This window comes from Cynocephalus volans, chromosome 3, assembly GCF_027409185.1.
Source record: "Cynocephalus volans isolate mCynVol1 chromosome 3, mCynVol1.pri, whole genome shotgun sequence".
In the NCBI taxonomy this organism is placed as follows: domain Eukaryota; kingdom Metazoa; phylum Chordata; class Mammalia; order Dermoptera; family Cynocephalidae; genus Cynocephalus; species Cynocephalus volans.
The window spans coordinates 95,466,527-95,482,788 of NC_084462.1; the positions used below are offsets into that span (position 1 = coordinate 95,466,527).

A 16,262-nucleotide genomic window follows, 5' to 3' on the forward strand; every position below is an offset into this window, starting at 1 on the left:
CATGAGATGCTAAGTGCTCCATTTCACTTTGTACAACTATTTGAAGTAGCATGAAAGGGAAAACAGACACAAGTCATGGGGCTTTGAGCACTTATACAACTTTGGTCAATACTGCTCTGGGCTCCTGCCACCTTAGCTCCCCTCAGCTGCCACAGAACATCTGAGCCCCAAATCTTCCCCCTGCTCAGAGAAAGTCAGCTCTGGGCCTTGGCTGCATTTGTAGCCACAAGGAGCTGGGCCTTGTCCTCTGTGACAGGGTTGGTGCTTCAGTCACTACCACATCTGGGCGGTTCTGGGCAGACACCTCAGTGGAACTGTGACTGGGCCAGCTGAGTCCCCAGAGGCTCTGGAACACTTGGCGATGATGGTCCCCCACCCCCAACTCAGAGCAGAAGGGGAATGAGCCTGAAAGTCAAGGGTGGTGGGGCCAGACACCTTCCCTCGCCTGCCATCACTCAGGCCTGCGCTGCCGCCTCCGCCGCACAGCCAGGCGCAGGGCCTCCAGCAGCTGCTCCCGGCTGTTGCAGATATTGTAATGTGTCAGGCACAGCAACTTGTCCACAGCCTCTTGGCTGTAGGTCACCTTCGTGTAGTGGTAGGGGGAGTCAGATGAAGACAGGTTCACCTCCCCAGCCGCCACCTCCTCAGGTGTCCGCCGGACCCCTGTGGAAAGAGTGCAGCCTGGGCATGGAGAGCAAATTTACTAGGGATGGGTTTGGGGTCACCTGTGGAGAGGCATAAAGGATGGAGGAGGTGTAACTGAGGACAGGGGGCCTGAGCACCAGGTAGGTGAGGTGGAAGGGCCTGGGGATGGTGGCTTACCAGGGGCCGAGTGCTCCCGGAAGGAGTCATTGACCAGAGGGAAGTGCAGCACCACAGGGGCTTCAGGGCGGGCAGGGTCAGAGAAGGCGTGGCACTCCCGAGGCTGGCATTGCTCTTCTGGGCTGGGCAAGATGGGCGGGAATGGGATCCCCTGCTCCTGGCAGAACCGACTGAGGAGCTGCAGCTGCTGCAGGACAGGCAGAAGTGGCATCAGAGGTACGAGCCCATGGGGCTGGCTGAACATGTAGATTCGCTAAGACATGCAGGATTCAGTGCTCGAATTCCAAGTCAGAGACTCCAGTGGACCCAGCAAAGTCATGCCACTAAGAAAAGACTATTCTAGGGCCGGCCCATGGCTCACTCGGGAGAGTGAGGTGCTGATAACACCAAGGCCCCGGGTTCGGATCCCATATAGGGATGGCCGGTTCGCTCACTGGCTGAGCGTGGTGCTGACAACACCAAGTCAAGGGTTAAGATCCCCTTACTGGTCATCTTTTAAAAAAAGAAAAGACTACTCTAAATCTGACTGTGCTCCTGCTGCAGCTCCTCAGGGGCTGCCAACAACCCTCCAGTTCTGAAATTGGGAGGCAAAAACCTCTCACTGGAGCAACACAGAAACTCACAGTGGTTGGGTCCCAGAGGTCCAGGACCTTATAGGGGTGCAGTTACAGTAAAGACCCAAATATAAAATGCATATGAAAACATCCCAAGCTTCCTGAGCAGAATAAGCTCCCCTGGTAATGAAGTTATAGGATCCAGTGTTCCATTCACCTGGTGTCACTGTCACAGCTCCTAAAGGAAGCTGGACCAGATACTGAACTCCAGAGTGGATCTCTCCAGGGGCAGGAGCCAGGAGGACAGGCTCAAGTTGCCCACTACCTCTCATACCTGCCCCAACATCCCAAGTCACACTCGTCCTGCCCCACCCCCCACCAACCTGAAAGGCTCCATGGAGGTTGTAGTCCAGCGACAAGATGAGGTCCACATCCCGGGTGGGCTGCAGGAGGGGCATGCAGCTGGTGTTGATGAGGTAGCCAACATCCAGCAGGCAAAGGTGGGGCTCCATAGGGGTCAGCTGGTTGGGGAGCCCATCCAATGTGGTGGCTAGAAAAGTTTGGGGGATGGGGTAGAAGAAGTAGCAACTGTCATTGATACTAAGGGCTCCAGGCTCCTCCTGGTTAATGGTGATTCTTGCTGCTGGTGGGAAGAGAGAATCTGTCCTCTGGCCCCTGCTCTCTCCTGCTGTAGTAGCACTTCTACAACCCTGAAGGTGGGCCCTGAGAGAGAAAAGGAGCTTCTCCAAGTAGTCCAGGGAACTGAGCTCAAGGTGTGAGGGGAGGGGATGGGACTGGACAGTGAGAGTGTCTGGACCAGGCACTCGGCTCAGGCAGCCATGGGAAGACTAGAGAGAGCTGGGGCTAGGGGGAGGGAAGGAGATACCTTTCCAGATGGAGAAATGAGGATGCTGGAAATAGTCTTTGTGGAAATGTAGGCCACGCAGGAAATTGTGTGTGGCCTGGGCAAGTGGGCGCCTCGTCAGAAGGTCAGTGAAAAGCTCAGCTATCTTGTCGGCTGTTGCAGGTGGCTCTTCTACCTTCAGAAGAGGGACTTGTTCCTTGTCTGCACAGACAAGAGAGTGTGGGGGAAATGGGGCATCTTTCAGGAAACAGGGACCCCTGGACCTTTATCCCAGCTTCTGTGGTGACCCTGGAGGAGGAACAGTTGAGACCCACAAAGGCCTGAGAGCCACCCCCACCACCCCACAAATACACTCCTAACTGGCTATCCCTCTGCACCCTTACAAAGGAACCCAAGCACCTACCCAGGCTGGCCTGATTCTGGGCCCAGCGGTCCCAGAATTGGCTAGGCTCTGAGGCCCAGTATAAGCTGTCCTGGAGGTTGGCTGCATACAGGTTGCTCCAGATACCTGAGAGAGTGAACATGAGGAGAAGAGGGTCCCCCACCCCAGTCACCACCTGACCCTTCCCTGTGGCCCATCTTGGACCAGGAAACGTCTTAGTGTCTGAGCTGGGAGGGTCCAGGGCCTGCTCTCTCAGCCAGGCCCATTCTCTTCCCTCTGCCCGGCTTCTGCAGCCTTCCAGATACCCCTCACCTTCCAAGAAGCAGATGCGGGACTCAGGAAGCCTCTTCATCAGCCGTCCCATGAAGAACTCAGAGCCAAAGAGCTCAGAGGGAACAAAGGCCCCATACTTGGGGAAGCCGACCTCATAGGGGGAGAACTCGCACCACTCTGTAAGGAGGCCACATACCTCAGGGACCTGGAACCCTCAGGCAGCCCTGGGACCAGGAGGCTCAGGCTTTGTTGCTGGGACTTTGAGCATGGGATCTAAGCCCTTGCCCCATTCCAGAGGCCTGAAGGACCCTGGTAGGATGACAGTTTCTGGAAAGCATGGAACCTGGCCCAGGAAAGGGGGTGTAAAATCCATGTCCTACACAGAGGCCTGGTTACCCCTTCTCCCACCAACCGTGAGAGCACAGGGCTCAGCTCCAGGGCCACTCACCTGCAAATTCAAAGGTGGTCAGGCTCTGCCCCTTGGTGTTGAGGGCAGAGTAGATGGGCAGAGGGTTCTGGCCACGACTCAGGGCCTCCCGCTGATCTGAGAGCTTGTGGTCATGGGGCTAGGGGGAAAGATGATTAGAACCTAAACCCACAGTTTCTTGGTACCTGGAGCATTTCCCACTCCTGCTGCCTAGTGCTGCACCCCATCTTCAGTCCTTGCCCTGCGTTGCTCCCCAGGCTGCACCCCTCCCCATACCTCATCATGCAGCAGTGCCTCATTGATGAGGGCCCACAGATTGGTGAAGCAGGTCGGGTAGCCCAGGCGGGCACGCTCAGCCAGCTCCTGCCGGTACCGCTGCAGCTGGCTGGGGGCCAGCACACCCAGCTTGCTCTTGGTCACCTCCATCTTCAGCAACTCCGTGGGTCCTGCTAGATCCTTCTGAGACCACTCTGGATCCTCATAGAGGTTGGCCAAGGCCCTGAGAAAAGCCAAAGACAAGGGGATTATCACTTAAAAACCCCATCCACACCTCACGTCCTTCTCCTCTAGGACAACAGCCTGGCAGCCCCTTCAAGGGTCCCTTGAACACATTTCTCCCTGGCCCGTGCATTCTCTCAGACCTTCCAGTTTGCACAGACGCCTAAGAGAGCCTTACCCCAGCACCCCCTCCCACGACCCACCTAGCTAACTGCAGGCTCTAGCACTCAACCTTCCACCAGCTCACCAGGTAGAACCTGAGGCCCCTGTGATGTAGGAGATGCAATCCAAGAGGCCCAACTCCCTCAGGCCAGCCAGCTGACCATACAAGGAAGTCATTGCCCGTATCCCACCACCAGTGGCCATAACCGCTACCACTGGGATCTGGAAGAGAAAACAGCCAAGCTCAGAGAGGCCCTAGGGATGGAGGAGGCCAAGGTTCAGGAAGAGAAGGTAGCAGGTCAAGTGGCCATTCAGCTTGTCGCCCCCTAGCCCCCCACTGGCTAAGGCCTGATCAGGGGTCTTGGGAACCAGATCTGAGTCATCCCTGCTAAGAATCTAATCAGAAATGTCTCCTGAGGGTCAGGCTTCTTTATTTTTAAGAACTCCAGGAAAAGTGGCCCAGACAAGTTCCAGCAGGCCTCATCTCCTCACCCCTAGACCATGAGGAGTCTGATGATAACTTTCACTCTTTGAGACCACTTCAAAAGTCTTCCAAATAGCCACTTCTCCCCCTCTTGCAAGGATTAGTCATTCCCTAGGAGATGACCCAGGCTGATATGAACCTCCTGGGATCACCCTGAGCCAACAAGCAATCTTTGTACCAGATGTCTGTCTCACTAATTGGTCAGACTAAGTCCAGTTTCAAAACCTGGGCCAGGCTAAGGACCAAGAGATAAAGAGAAGAAGAGAGTCTAGCAGGGAAGTTCCCGTCTGTGAGCTCCAAGTGCCTCAAGCAACACTCTGTACTTATCAAGCCCCTCCCAATATCTTGTGAGAGGGATGCAGAGCAGGGGCAGGCAGATGGAAGACAGGTACAAGCCTGGTTGGCACTGGCTCTGGTCATGGAACAGTCCAGCCTTTAACACTTGGCTCTGGGCCCAAGCAAGCGGGGACGACTCCACCCAATCCTGCCCACCCCCAGACCTCATCCTCATGCAGGTCTCCATCCAGCTGCAGGGCTTGCTTCAGGGCTGCGGCCACCACCTGCTTCCTCTTGCTCAAGAAGGCCTGCTCTTCCGCACAGGTCCCACAGCCCAGCCGCACGGCTAGCTCCCTTAGTCTGGGGGGAAGGAAGAGACCATGAGGCAGCTCTCAGCCCTGCCAGAGAAAGGGAAGCTAGGTCTGCCTCGCCTACCAAGCCACTGCCCTCTCTCCTGTCCTCTCCCAACCCTCACTGCCACCCTTGTGTCCTAAGACTCTGAAGTTTGACACCTGTGGATGGAGCAAGAGGAGAAGGCAAACCCAGATCCATGTGAGGCACACTTGGCAAACGTCAGGGACTAAAGAGGCCACTTGGAGTCCCAGGTGCAAATAGGCCCCTGGGCAGGACCCAACACTGTAGATCCCATATCCAAGTCTCAGTTTATCTCCCTCATCCATCAAGTACAAAAATGACTACAAGGGCACAGGAAAGGACCAATGATCCCATCTCTGCATGGTGAGAAGCTACTTACCCAAGGCATAGAGGGCAGGGTGGGTGACTCCTCTTATGAAGGTTATTTAAGGTCTGTCCACTACACCTTCCACCCAAAAGGGCACAATTTCCCCTTTCCCCTCTCGGTTTCCTTGCCCTCTCTGTGCCTCAAACCATGCTACTGTCCTCACTTCCCACCTGTTTTTCCAGCCAAACATTTATCAGGTGCCTGGCACCGGGTTGGGCACACACCCCACCAACTAAAGCAGAAACACAGTAAAAGCATTAAGAAAAGCACCTTTCTATGCCAAGGCTTCATCCCTGTACTTAACACTCCACCGTAAGCAAGCCCCTGAGCATCTTCAAAGAGGCTTGGTGGCAACTGTACTGTGAGCTGCCTGCTCACTCTACCAGGCTAGATGCCTTGCCTTTAGCCACCCCTCCCTGGTTGCTTCCCCACAGCCTTTCCCAACCCCCAGCCAGGCCTCTCACCCTTCTTTTTTCAGCTTCACTCTCATCAGGGGCTCCTGAAAACCATGAATGCCCCAGTCACAAAGGTTGGCCACCTCTACCCAACTCCATTCCTCTACCCTGGCCCGGACACACCCCCATGACATCCCCATGCTCCTTTAGGCCCCGCCCATCTCCACAGGGGCCAGGCCTGATGCCTGAAGGCAGGGATCTCAGCGGACCCTCCCCCACAAGCCTGGCCCAGGCATCTGTTCAGAGCACGACCCAGGAGAGAAGTCGCTACAGCAGCAGGCCAGTCCCTTCAAGGGCACGGGGCTGGGGCCCAGCCCTGTCCATGCATCTACTTTCCTCCTTTGGGTGGCCAGTACCTGGGACATAGGGAAGACAAGCCTCATCAGTTGGCCAGAGGGCAGGGCCCTCAGTGGCACCTTCAGTTGCTCCTGGGGGGCATCCTGCAGGGGAGAGGAAGGAAGGAGACCTAAGAATCTTTACCCTTCCTCTCCTAGCAAGGATCTCACCAACTTCCCCTGGCAGCAACAGAGGAGTGGTAGGGAAGGGACAGGAGACCAACATCACCCACATACACCCTGCCTGGGGTGCCTGACTCTGCCAGGGAGTGGTATGGGGGAGGTGAGGCTTGGGTGAGCAGAGGTTATCCTGGGAGGAGGCGCTGAGGTAGGAGGGTGGAAGACTCTGGGGGTCCTGTCTCAAGGGCGTGAGGCATACTACCTGCAGATGAAGACCCAGCTCTTGCTCCCAGCAGGATGGGCAATGGAAGCAGAAAGTTCTGGTGCCCACAGAGGCCTCCTGCAGACCCTCATAGGATCCAGGAACCACAAGCTGAACTCTGCGCTCTGACTCTGGAAACAGGAACCGGGGCAGAGAGGCTGGGAATGAGATCTCTGACCACGGAGTCCCTCGTCTTGCCCGAGGAATCTGAAGGGCAGTTCCCTCTGTTCATTGAAATGGAGGTCTGGCCCATACTGAGGCTGGAAGATGGAGCCCCTCTGAGCAGGACTAAGGGGGAAAGCTCAGGTCCTGAAGAGCCCCAGCATGGATTCACTGCCCAACCCCTACTCCTGCCTTTGGGAGCCAAAATCAGCTAGTGCAAAATCCCCTCCAGGGTCCCCTTAGAAAGGGGGAAGACAAGGACTGGGGGCTGGGGACTGTCTCAGTGTGTTGGGGACTCACCCTTGTGGTCCTCTGTCTCCTCCAGTTGAACGTGCAAGCAGGAGAGTTCCCGGGCCTGAATTGTTAAGAGAGCCGCCCCTCAGAGGCTAACCCCTTCCCTGTTCAGGGACCCCTACACTCCCAACACCCGAGTTCTTGCTCCTCAGCACTTTATTACCTTTGCCCCGAGTCACCAAGCATTTGCTTGAAGTTGTATTCCCCCGACAAACTGAAATCGCAGGGTCCCCCCCCAAACTCAGCGCCACCAAGACCCAGAAAGAAGAATATGAGGGAGGAGTTCCTAGGAAGCCCCAGTCCACCCCAAGGGCTGTTCCAGACTCACCACCAGGATGCCATTGCTGATGAGCTGCTCGGCACAGCCTGTCCTGGAAAGAGCCCCCAGTGATCCTGAGCAGAAGTCTAGGTTCTCACGTTCCCACCCCCACAGAGGCCTGAGCATTCCTCCTCCAGCAGGGAAGGGCACCAGCTCTGGGTGTGCTGGCACTGTCCTTCCCAGAAGGAAGCGCTCCCACCCACAACTGCCTCGTGGCCCTTGACTCACAGACTCTGCAGCCGAAATTCAACTTCTAGCCGCTCCTTACCCTGGAGAGAGAGAGAGAAGCAAGTAAGAAAGGGTTAGGAGTGTGCATGTGTGTGAACGCCAGAGTGTGTGCAGATTCCGACCCAAGCACCAGTGATGGGGAAAGCCACTGTCCATCTCCAGGCTGCTCTGTCCACACTACTTGGACGGCTCCAAGAAAGCTGCCCCTTGGCTCAGAGGGTCAGGGATGGGACTGCTGCTCAGTGGACAGGAGCACCTGGCTGGCAGAGGCCTCTCAGATGCCAGGGAAGCCCAGATCACTCCCTAGAGAAGAGAGGCCTGTACCAGCTCCCTTCCAAAGTGCCCCCCCTTCTCAGGGCTGGGGCACCCTCTGCGGCCCCAAATACAGCCTTACCTGAGGGCTCAACGAGAAACTCTCGCGCCGGAACTCCCCAGCCCGCAGGGTCCCTGCATCAAACAGCACTGATAACACGGGGTCGTCTTTGGTCAACAGGTCCTGGTCAAAGACTTTCAGTTCCATGATGTTCTGGAAGGGGAACAAAATAAGAAGGATGCAGGAAGGAGGGGCTGGGAGAGGACAGATGGCAGTGTGTGGACAGGGAGAAGGGCCGGGGCTGACGCCTGGCCCACCTTAATCTGGCTGTGGATTCGGAAGTGAAAGCTCTGATTCCAGATGGGGCTTCTGCTGTTCTTGACTGTGCATGTCTGAATCTTGTGGCTGGAGGCCGTGGGCAGCCACAGAGTCACATAGCAGTCAGAGGGGGTCACTGTGGGAAGAATGCCAACAGCCCTTCCCAGCCCAGATTCTACTTCCTTCCATCACTAGGAACCCATGTGGAATGGGGCTAGGTGGGAAGGCAGGACGGACAGCAGCAGAGCCCCAGCTGCCATCTTCCACCCAGAACCTCCTCTCAGCCCACCAACCCCCCCCTCCCCCTCCCGGGACCCCTGCAAGTCCAGCCCTCCTCTGGGCCCCTCCCACTAGTCCCATCCCCCTCTGAATCCAGCTGCAGCACCCTCCTCCTAGGCACTCACCTAGGTCCTTGGAGGGCAGGCCATGGGCCTGCCGGACACACACGGTGAGCAGACAGGTCCCAGGCACCTTTGCCTGCAGATGAGGAAGGGGGCAGACTTGCTGCAAGCTGATGGTGCCAAAGGCAACAAGGGCCACAAGGGAGGCTGCAGCAGTCCCACAAAGCCTAATCCTGAACTAAAAGGATCAGGCCCCCTCACCCTGGGGCCTGAACTCTCCATCACATCCTGAATCAACAGGAGGAGATACAGCATCTTGGTGATTACATCTGCCAACACTTACACAATGCTCTGCGCCCAGCGCTGGGCCAAGGGTTTTACATAAACTCATTTAACACCCAACAACCCTGTGCATGGGCACGATTTATGATGGCCAACCCCACAAGGAAACTGAGGCACAGAGAGGTTAAGCAGTCACTTGCCAGAGGTCCACAATCAGGACTAGAACCTAGTAGCTCCAGAATTGTGCCCCACACATACTTCCTCCTATTTCCTGGATACTGTATCCTCTAGTCTTTCCACCCCGAATCCCTAGCTCACATCCTTTCTAAGCAGCTTTGAGGCATGTCTTGGGTGGCAGGGGATATAAGCAGTTGAGGCAGGGGAAGAGGCATGTCAGGGCCTTGGGCCCCTCAGTTGAACTGCTCCCCATATTCTCCATCCCTGAAGACCATCTGGAAATGGGCTCTGATAGGGTACATACAGCAGTTCCTCCAGGTCTTATGTAGTCAGGCTAAAGATGGTCCCCAGGTAGCTCCCTCCAAATCCACTCCCCTGGTTCTGAGAATGTAGATTCTGGAAGGTATTCCAGGGCAGGGGAAGCCTGTGCCAACTGGTCCTTCCTTCTGGCTTTCAGCCCTGCCTCCAGAAGGGCCCTGATGGATCAAGTCCAGGCAGCCACCGGGATCGGGGCAGAGCTGGGGAAGCTCATGCATCAGTGCCAGCCCCAGGGCCCCCACACCCCAAGCAACTGAGTCAGAGCAGTACTGGAGCAGCCACTTCCCTCGGGCTCCGGGAAGGCAGCGTGGAACCTCAGTGTTCCCAGGGCCCAAATCCACGGTGCGAGGGAGCTCTGTCTGGAGCCCATTCCCAGGGCAGAAAGAACTCAGGAGGGATTCCTCATCCCAGAGCCCTACCTTTCCCTTGGCTTCTGCTCACTGCCCTGGTCCTGCGGCCAGCAAACACCGCTTTCTACTCATGGAAAAGCCACAGCTCCTCTAAGAAACAGCATTAACCAGGCCCTGGGTGGGGAATGGGGCAGAGTCGGGGCCCAGTGCCCTACTGGGCCTTACCAGAGCCATGAGACTGAGTCCTCAGGAACAGGAACAAGGGGTGGTAGCCACAGGCCCGACTGTCAGCGTTTTAACCCAGATTCAGGGGTGTCCCAGCTGGCCCCGAGCTCCTCCCTGGTCCCTCCCACCCACCTCCTCCACTCTACCCAAGCCCCACACCCACTCCTGGACCAGCCACCTGTCCAGGAAGTGAGACACCTTAAACCTACACTGGAGCCACTGACACCCTTGTATTGGGGGCTCAACACCCACACCCCGGCTCCCTGCAAGACTCACACTCTCCAGCACACCCCACTCTGGGCCTGCCCCACACAGCCCTGTGTTCCCAGATCTTATTTAGAGGAGGGAGCTGCCAGAAGAGCTTGTCAGGATAAGCAGGAGAGCAGGGAGGGAGCCCCAGAGCAGCAGCAAACAGAAGAGCCAAGTGCCATCAGCAGGGCCTTTTGCAACCTCTGGGTGCTAGTATAACAGGAATGCCCAGTCTTGACTGATGCACTTGGCCAATCCGGCTCTGCCACATAAAACAGCCCTTCAAAGCCATGTGCTGGGCTGCCTCCACCCTAGGAGCTAGGTGTCTGGGGATGAAGCTTGTGGGTTGGTACTCAGGAGCAGGGGACTCTTCTGTCTCCAGGGCCTGGTTTGTGGGGTAATGGGGGGCATCTGAGTGTGGAAACCAATTTCTTCCTCAGAGGGACAGCCCCAGGAGGGGCACAGTTTCTGTCCTTTCCTGCCTGTGCTAGTCATAAGAGAAAAAGGGGTTACCTATATGGCACCAGACCCCACCGGCTGCCCTGGAACTGAGAAAGGAGAGTAAACCAGGCCAGAGGAAAGCTAGGAACAGCCTTAATAGCGATAAGCTATGTGACTGAGGTCTGCTTGCTTGCCCTGGGGAAGGGCTGCAGTGGTTGTTGTGGACAAAGGGATTTGGACATTGGACAGCCCCTCAGGCCTAGGCCTGAATCCAGCCCTCACTTCCAATCAGGATCATCCTGAAATTTTTACCTGAACCTTCAAGCCCTCACCAGACCATGGAAGGCAACTGCAAGAGGGAATCTCAGAACACATGAGTCACAGCTACCTTTTATTGAATGCTTTCTCTGTGCCGGCCCCACGCTGGTCCTTACCAATATCATTTCCAACCCTGTGACAGCCCGTAAGGTAGAACTATTATTATCTCCATTTTACAGACAGGACACCAATGCCCTGAGAGACAGCAATCTGCCTAAGGTCACAGTGCTGATGGGAGGTGCTGCTGCACCTGACTCCTGCTCCTCCTGCAGGAGGAGAGGAAGTTGTGTGGCAACTTCCTGGGAGTCATCGCCCACACCTGCCTCACCTCCTGGCCTTCCTGACCATATCCCAAAATCCTCCAAAATTGATCCCAACCCAAGCCAGACCCCAGGCCAGCAGCCAGTATGCACTCAAATTCTGAGTTGTCCTTAGAACTGACCCGCTGGGAGGGGCTTGATCTCCCCCTCCTCGAGTCATCCTGGGCAGTGTTCAACAGTGCTCTGTCAATCAAGGCCTGAAGCTTTAGTGAGGGAGTCAAGCAGCTGGAAATAACTGTACTTGAGGTCATACTCCATGTCGTACCAGAAATTCACTGTCGGGAGAACGGGGACCTGCGCATGAGGGTCCTTCTTCTAATTTTGAGCTTCCCCAGACTTCCCCCAACCCCAACATGCCCTACTGGGCCTTGGCAGGTGGTCTGGGCAGCTCCTCACCAGCAATGCAGCCATGGGATTGTCGGACGTGGTGGAACCACAGGGCCGGCAGGTAGAGCATCTCTCCAGCCTGCACCGTACAATGAAGGGCCTGAGCCTGACTGTAACTGGGGTACCGGGCCAGGTCTGGAGCCAAGGGGTCCAGTGGGATCCAGGGCACCTGGGAACACAGCGGATGCCAGGGAGCAGCCCCAAGCACCCCAGGCCCTCCAGCTCTGTCCCTTTCAAAGGAAAAACATCATGGGCCCTGCTCTGCTCAGCGCTGAGAGGCTCCAGACTCAGGGACTTTTCAGAGCAAGGTGCCACCTTCCCAGATTTTTCAATCCTGCTCCTCAGAGCCCAAGCTCTTGCCCTTCCCCTCCCTAGAGCCCAGGAACAGGATAGACACCTTCTCCATGGCCTCTTCATCCACCATCTTAAAGGTGCCCTCTTCAGTTAGCTGGTAAGTTGCTGGTGTGTACAGCTCTGAAGCCCAAGGGAGAAGGGTGTGGGGAACCTCAAATGACCTGGAATTTGCCAGACCCTCCCCACCAGTAGCCCACTTGTTCCCTGGGTGCAAGGGCAAGGTCAGGGATCCTGGTGCAGTGGAGATGCTGTGGCCACACCTGAGGCCTTGGCACCAGCCTGTCCAGGGCTCTTGCTGTCCTCCCCCCACCTTGGGCCACCTGTTCCACAGCCCCTGTAGGCCACATCCCATACCATAAGGGATAAAGGGCCGGTCGCTGGGCGGATGTAACAAGAAGTGTTTCTCTCCTGAGACCACACAGTAGAGGTTCTCATAGTGGTCCTTGTGTACTGTCAACACAAAAAAGACCCAGTGGTCAGGGTATGAAGGGCAGGGGCACAGGAGGGGCAAACCATAGTGCTCAGAGCCCTGAGCCCCACGAATGCCTATAACAGAAGAGCATGTAAAGAGTCAGCAGGCTCAAGGTGATGCCAAGGAGTCTGGCGGGCATTTCAGAACTCTGCCCACCAGGGATTTGATGCTGCCAGGAACCAGGCCCTGGGCTCCTCTGTCAAGAGGGAACTAGAGCCAACAGGGTTCTCCTAAGTTCACCCCCTGACCTAGCTGGCCTTCAGAGAGCCTTCTAGGGACCTAGAAGAAACAGTACATTCCATCCCCAGTGAATGGGTACCCGCCCCCCCCAAAACTGTCAGAGGAGACCCTCTGTGGTGCCCAAGTCCCAGATCCCAAAAGAAATCTTAGAACAGTCAGCCTGACTCCCATCCATGCCCAGACTTCCACTCCTGGCATCATCTTCCCTCCCTCTGTCCCCACCCCCTCCTTCCCCACCTTTGTATTCCCCTGACACCTACAAGATGTCACTGCAGCCGCCTCCCCCAGCCAGAAGTTCACAGCATCGGGCATCTTTCCTGTGGGACAGAGGGCAAGTTAGGAAGGCCGGGCTGGAGATAGCTACCATACAGTGATGCTGGAACAAAAACCTGGGTGGGGAGCAAAGGAATCCCAAGAAACAGAGTCAGGGAGAAGAGGCAGATGTTGGGAGAAATTGGGGAAGGGGCCCATCCTCCCCTGGGACAGCAGGAAGGGCAGCAATCTTCGGGAGTCAATCTATTATTAAGTCCAGGCCTAGGGACTTGAGCATTTAGTGGGCAGACCTGACCCTGATGGGCCAAGCATGTGGGCCAAGTCATTACAAAAGAGAGCATAAGCCAGCAGGCTGACCCCTTCCTTCCCAAATCTGCCTGCCTCGCCCTCCTGTATCTTCTACCTCCACTCACCCAGAGCCTCGGAGGCCCAAGGCACATGGGGCTCCAGATCAGACAGCAGCTGGGGCAGCTCAGTGGGCAGGTTGGAGCACTGTTTCTGCACATAGAGGACTCCTGGGTGTTGGGCCTGACCCTCCAGCACATCCAGCACACAGCTCAGGGGTAGGCGGCACTCAGCGGGCATCACAAAGCGGTTCCCTCGCACCGCATCCACATAACCATCTGGGGTCACAGCTACACTGACCTCTGTGGATCCCACTGTGGCTCTGGAGGAATGGACACTCAGCTCATCCTTAGATGCTAGAAATCACGGCCCTTGCCCCACCCCAGGACAGTACCACCCAAACCCCAGCCAGGGCAGCCCCCACCTGAAGTAGGGGAGGGACCACTTCTGGAGGGCCGGCCAGTGCTCCAGGGCATTGCGGATGATGCAGGGCCTGTTGGGGCAGACCCAGTCCCGGTAGAAGTGAAGTGGAGTTGGTGGCTCATCCAAGTACGGCACAGCAAGAGGCACGCTCAGCTCTGAGAGAAAGAGAATAGGGGGCTGAAGCCAGCAGCACCAAATACCTGCACCACTGCCTGCATAAGAGATGCCCTCCCCAGAAAGACCACACTGTGTAATTGGGCGATGACCTTTGGTAACCAAGGGACCTTGGACAACCAGGAACAGAAGAATGAGGGAATTTTAAGAGAGAAGGCATAAAGCACACACAATCACATCAGCATAAACCATAGGAGTCCACAGGCCAAGAGCTGCTGCTCAGCCCATCCACATCCTCTGTGGGGCCATGTCTAGCTTTCCTACCCTGGAGGGGCCAACCTCCTAGCATCCCTTAGAAAGGGCAGCCACTGAGGCACTGTTAGGAGCTCTGGAATGAGTAGGGTCAAAGCCTCAAGGCCATGGGCTGATCTGAGTGGGACATAGCTCTGGAAAGCCCTCTCCAACAGTGATATTTGAGCACCTGGAATGTCCTCAGCACTTGGCTTGACCAATGTGGAGGTATCAAGGGATTATCCAATCATCATCTCAAGAAGCTTATATCCTACCTGGGGAGACAAACTACCATATGAAACCACCGGAGGAAAAGTAAGGGCTGAACTGTGGTTTTGGTCTTACTGAATAGTATCACCATCCTCAAACACCTAGGGCCACCATGTGCATTTGGGTGATTGTGCAGCATGCCACCTGTGTGGATGTCTATAGTGGCCCTGTGTCACTTTTAATAAATATCTCTTCTGTTTATCTCATCCATCTGCCTCAATCCTGTCATCCTACTGGTTGTCTCTAAATCCTGTTGATTCTACCTCCTTTGTCTCTCAAACCCACCCCTTCCTTCTTTCCTCTGCTGGTGTCCATATTCAAGCTACCTCCTCTGGGTTCTCACTCAAATGTCACATTGATGAAGCTTCCTTCCCTGACCACCCTTTTCAAGATTTTAATCTGCCCCCACAACAATCCTTATATCCCTTTCCTATTTTTCTCCTCAGCATTTATTACCATACCATCTAACATGCCATATATTTCACTTAAATTGTTTTATTGGTCTGTCTCCCTTGCTAGAATGTAAACTCCACAAGAGTAGAGATGCTTGTCTTGTTTATTGATGCATCCCTGGGGACCTATTTACTCAGTAAATATTTGCTTAATGGTTAAATTAAAGTTTCCAACATCCTGGCAGGACAGTTGCTGCAGTGAACTAACCAGTTTAGCTGGCTTAATTCCACTCCCTCTTAAAGCATCCATCATTCTGGGCCCATTCATTTTCTGAAAATACAATCTCATCTTGTCACACCCCTCCCTAGAAAAAAAATCCTTTGATGGCTTACCACTACTCTTTACAGAACACTGTCTGCCTTGGCATGCATTCAAGGTGCTCCATCATCAGGCCCTACCTACTTTACCAGTGTGATTTCCTCCTGTCTTGTGCCTGCCCCTTTCTACACACCCTCTACTCAGAGGGTGCTGGACTTTGTTCCTGGTGCTCACTCAGACTGGAATGTTTTTCTCCTGGCTTTTATAAAGGGTACAGTGCTTCACTTTGTTATTTTCATCCTCGAGGGCTAGCTGGAATGCCTTGGCCCCCAACTGGCAGTTACCAAGTCCTGCTCCAAATGGCCATGGCACTCATTTTCATCTCTGAGGTTATGCTCCATCTTTCATGGTTGTGTCTCCATGGTGGTCACCTTTGCCTTGCAGTTGGAAAGTGAATGTCTTTAGATCAGAAACTGGAACTGAGTGGGAAGATCCTAGTGAGCTCAGGAAAACTGAAAAGGAAAGAGCTGACACACATGCTTGCCTCCCTGACTAGAGGCAACATGGAACCTGCCAAGTAGATATGAAAGCGAGGTAGTTTGTCTCCCCAGGTAGGATATAAGCTTCTTGAGATGATTGGATAATCCCTTGATACCTCCACATTGGTTAAGCCAAGTGCTGAAGACATTCCAAGTGCTCAATAAATATCACTGTTGGACAGGGCTTTCCAGAGCCATGTCCCATTCAGATCAGCTGAGAACCCATCCACTGGGCTGGGGAAGGGGGCTGCAACAGAGTGACTACCAGAGTCGGGCCCACAGCCAGTCCTGCGTACGAGATTCCGAGCTCCTGATGTCCGTAGCCTAGGAGGTTTCGGTTCCCAGTCTCCGTGGGCTCCTCCCGCATCCGAGACTGCTGCGCAGTTCACCAGGACGCCGCAGCCTCTGAATAGACTCACTCACCCCTAACCGCGGCCGGGAATGCTCGTAACTCCCTCCGCATGGCGTTCAAAGCCGCCTCCGCCATGACTCCGCCGTCACGCGCTCGAGGCCCCGCCCCTCCCGAGGCCC

At 55.4% G+C, this 16,262-nt stretch overlaps 3 protein-coding genes across 5 annotated transcripts in view; all 3 read right to left on the reverse strand.

Moving 5' to 3' along the window:
• Positions 1–38: 38 nt before the first annotated feature.
• PLA2G4B (phospholipase A2 group IVB) lies at positions 39–12,425 on the reverse strand. 3 transcript variants are annotated; one of them, XM_063090512.1, is made up of 22 exons: positions 12,408–12,425; positions 12,097–12,173; positions 11,709–11,868; positions 8,696–8,768; positions 8,291–8,427; positions 8,055–8,186; positions 7,661–7,701; positions 7,442–7,484; positions 7,120–7,174; positions 6,658–6,788; positions 6,297–6,380; positions 5,950–5,984; positions 4,968–5,103; positions 4,069–4,205; positions 3,600–3,822; positions 3,345–3,462; positions 2,936–3,073; positions 2,645–2,749; positions 2,263–2,412; positions 1,760–1,926; positions 823–1,009; positions 39–663 (listed from the first exon to the last, which is right to left on the reverse strand). In XM_063090512.1, exons 2-22 carry the CDS (start codon positions 12,114–12,116, stop codon positions 452–454), a joined length of 2,484 nt encoding a protein of 827 aa, XP_062946582.1. In that variant the 5' UTR covers positions 12,117–12,173; positions 12,408–12,425; the 3' UTR covers positions 39–451. The 3 variants fall into 3 exon arrangements, with proteins under 3 accessions (XP_062946582.1, XP_062946581.1, XP_062946583.1); XM_063090511.1 differs by having other exon boundaries at positions 2,263–2,442; XM_063090513.1 differs by lacking the exons at positions 12,097–12,173; positions 12,408–12,425 and adding an exon at positions 11,435–11,587 and having other exon boundaries at positions 2,263–2,442; positions 11,709–11,790.
• JMJD7 (jumonji domain containing 7) lies at positions 12,206–16,218 on the reverse strand. Its single transcript, XM_063090068.1, has 6 exons — positions 16,155–16,218; positions 13,808–13,961; positions 13,452–13,705; positions 13,026–13,082; positions 12,374–12,503; positions 12,206–12,257 (listed from the first exon to the last, which is right to left on the reverse strand). Exons 1-6 carry the CDS (start codon positions 16,216–16,218, stop codon positions 12,206–12,208), a joined length of 711 nt encoding a protein of 236 aa, XP_062946138.1.
• MAPKBP1 (mitogen-activated protein kinase binding protein 1) overlaps positions 13,894–16,262 on the reverse strand; it is a 49,028-nt gene continuing 46,659 nt past the window's right edge. The window contains exon 33 of the transcript XR_010022943.1: positions 13,894–13,961. The gene's annotated coding sequence lies outside the window, so the exon portion shown is untranslated. The remainder of the gene's footprint in view (positions 13,962–16,262) is intronic.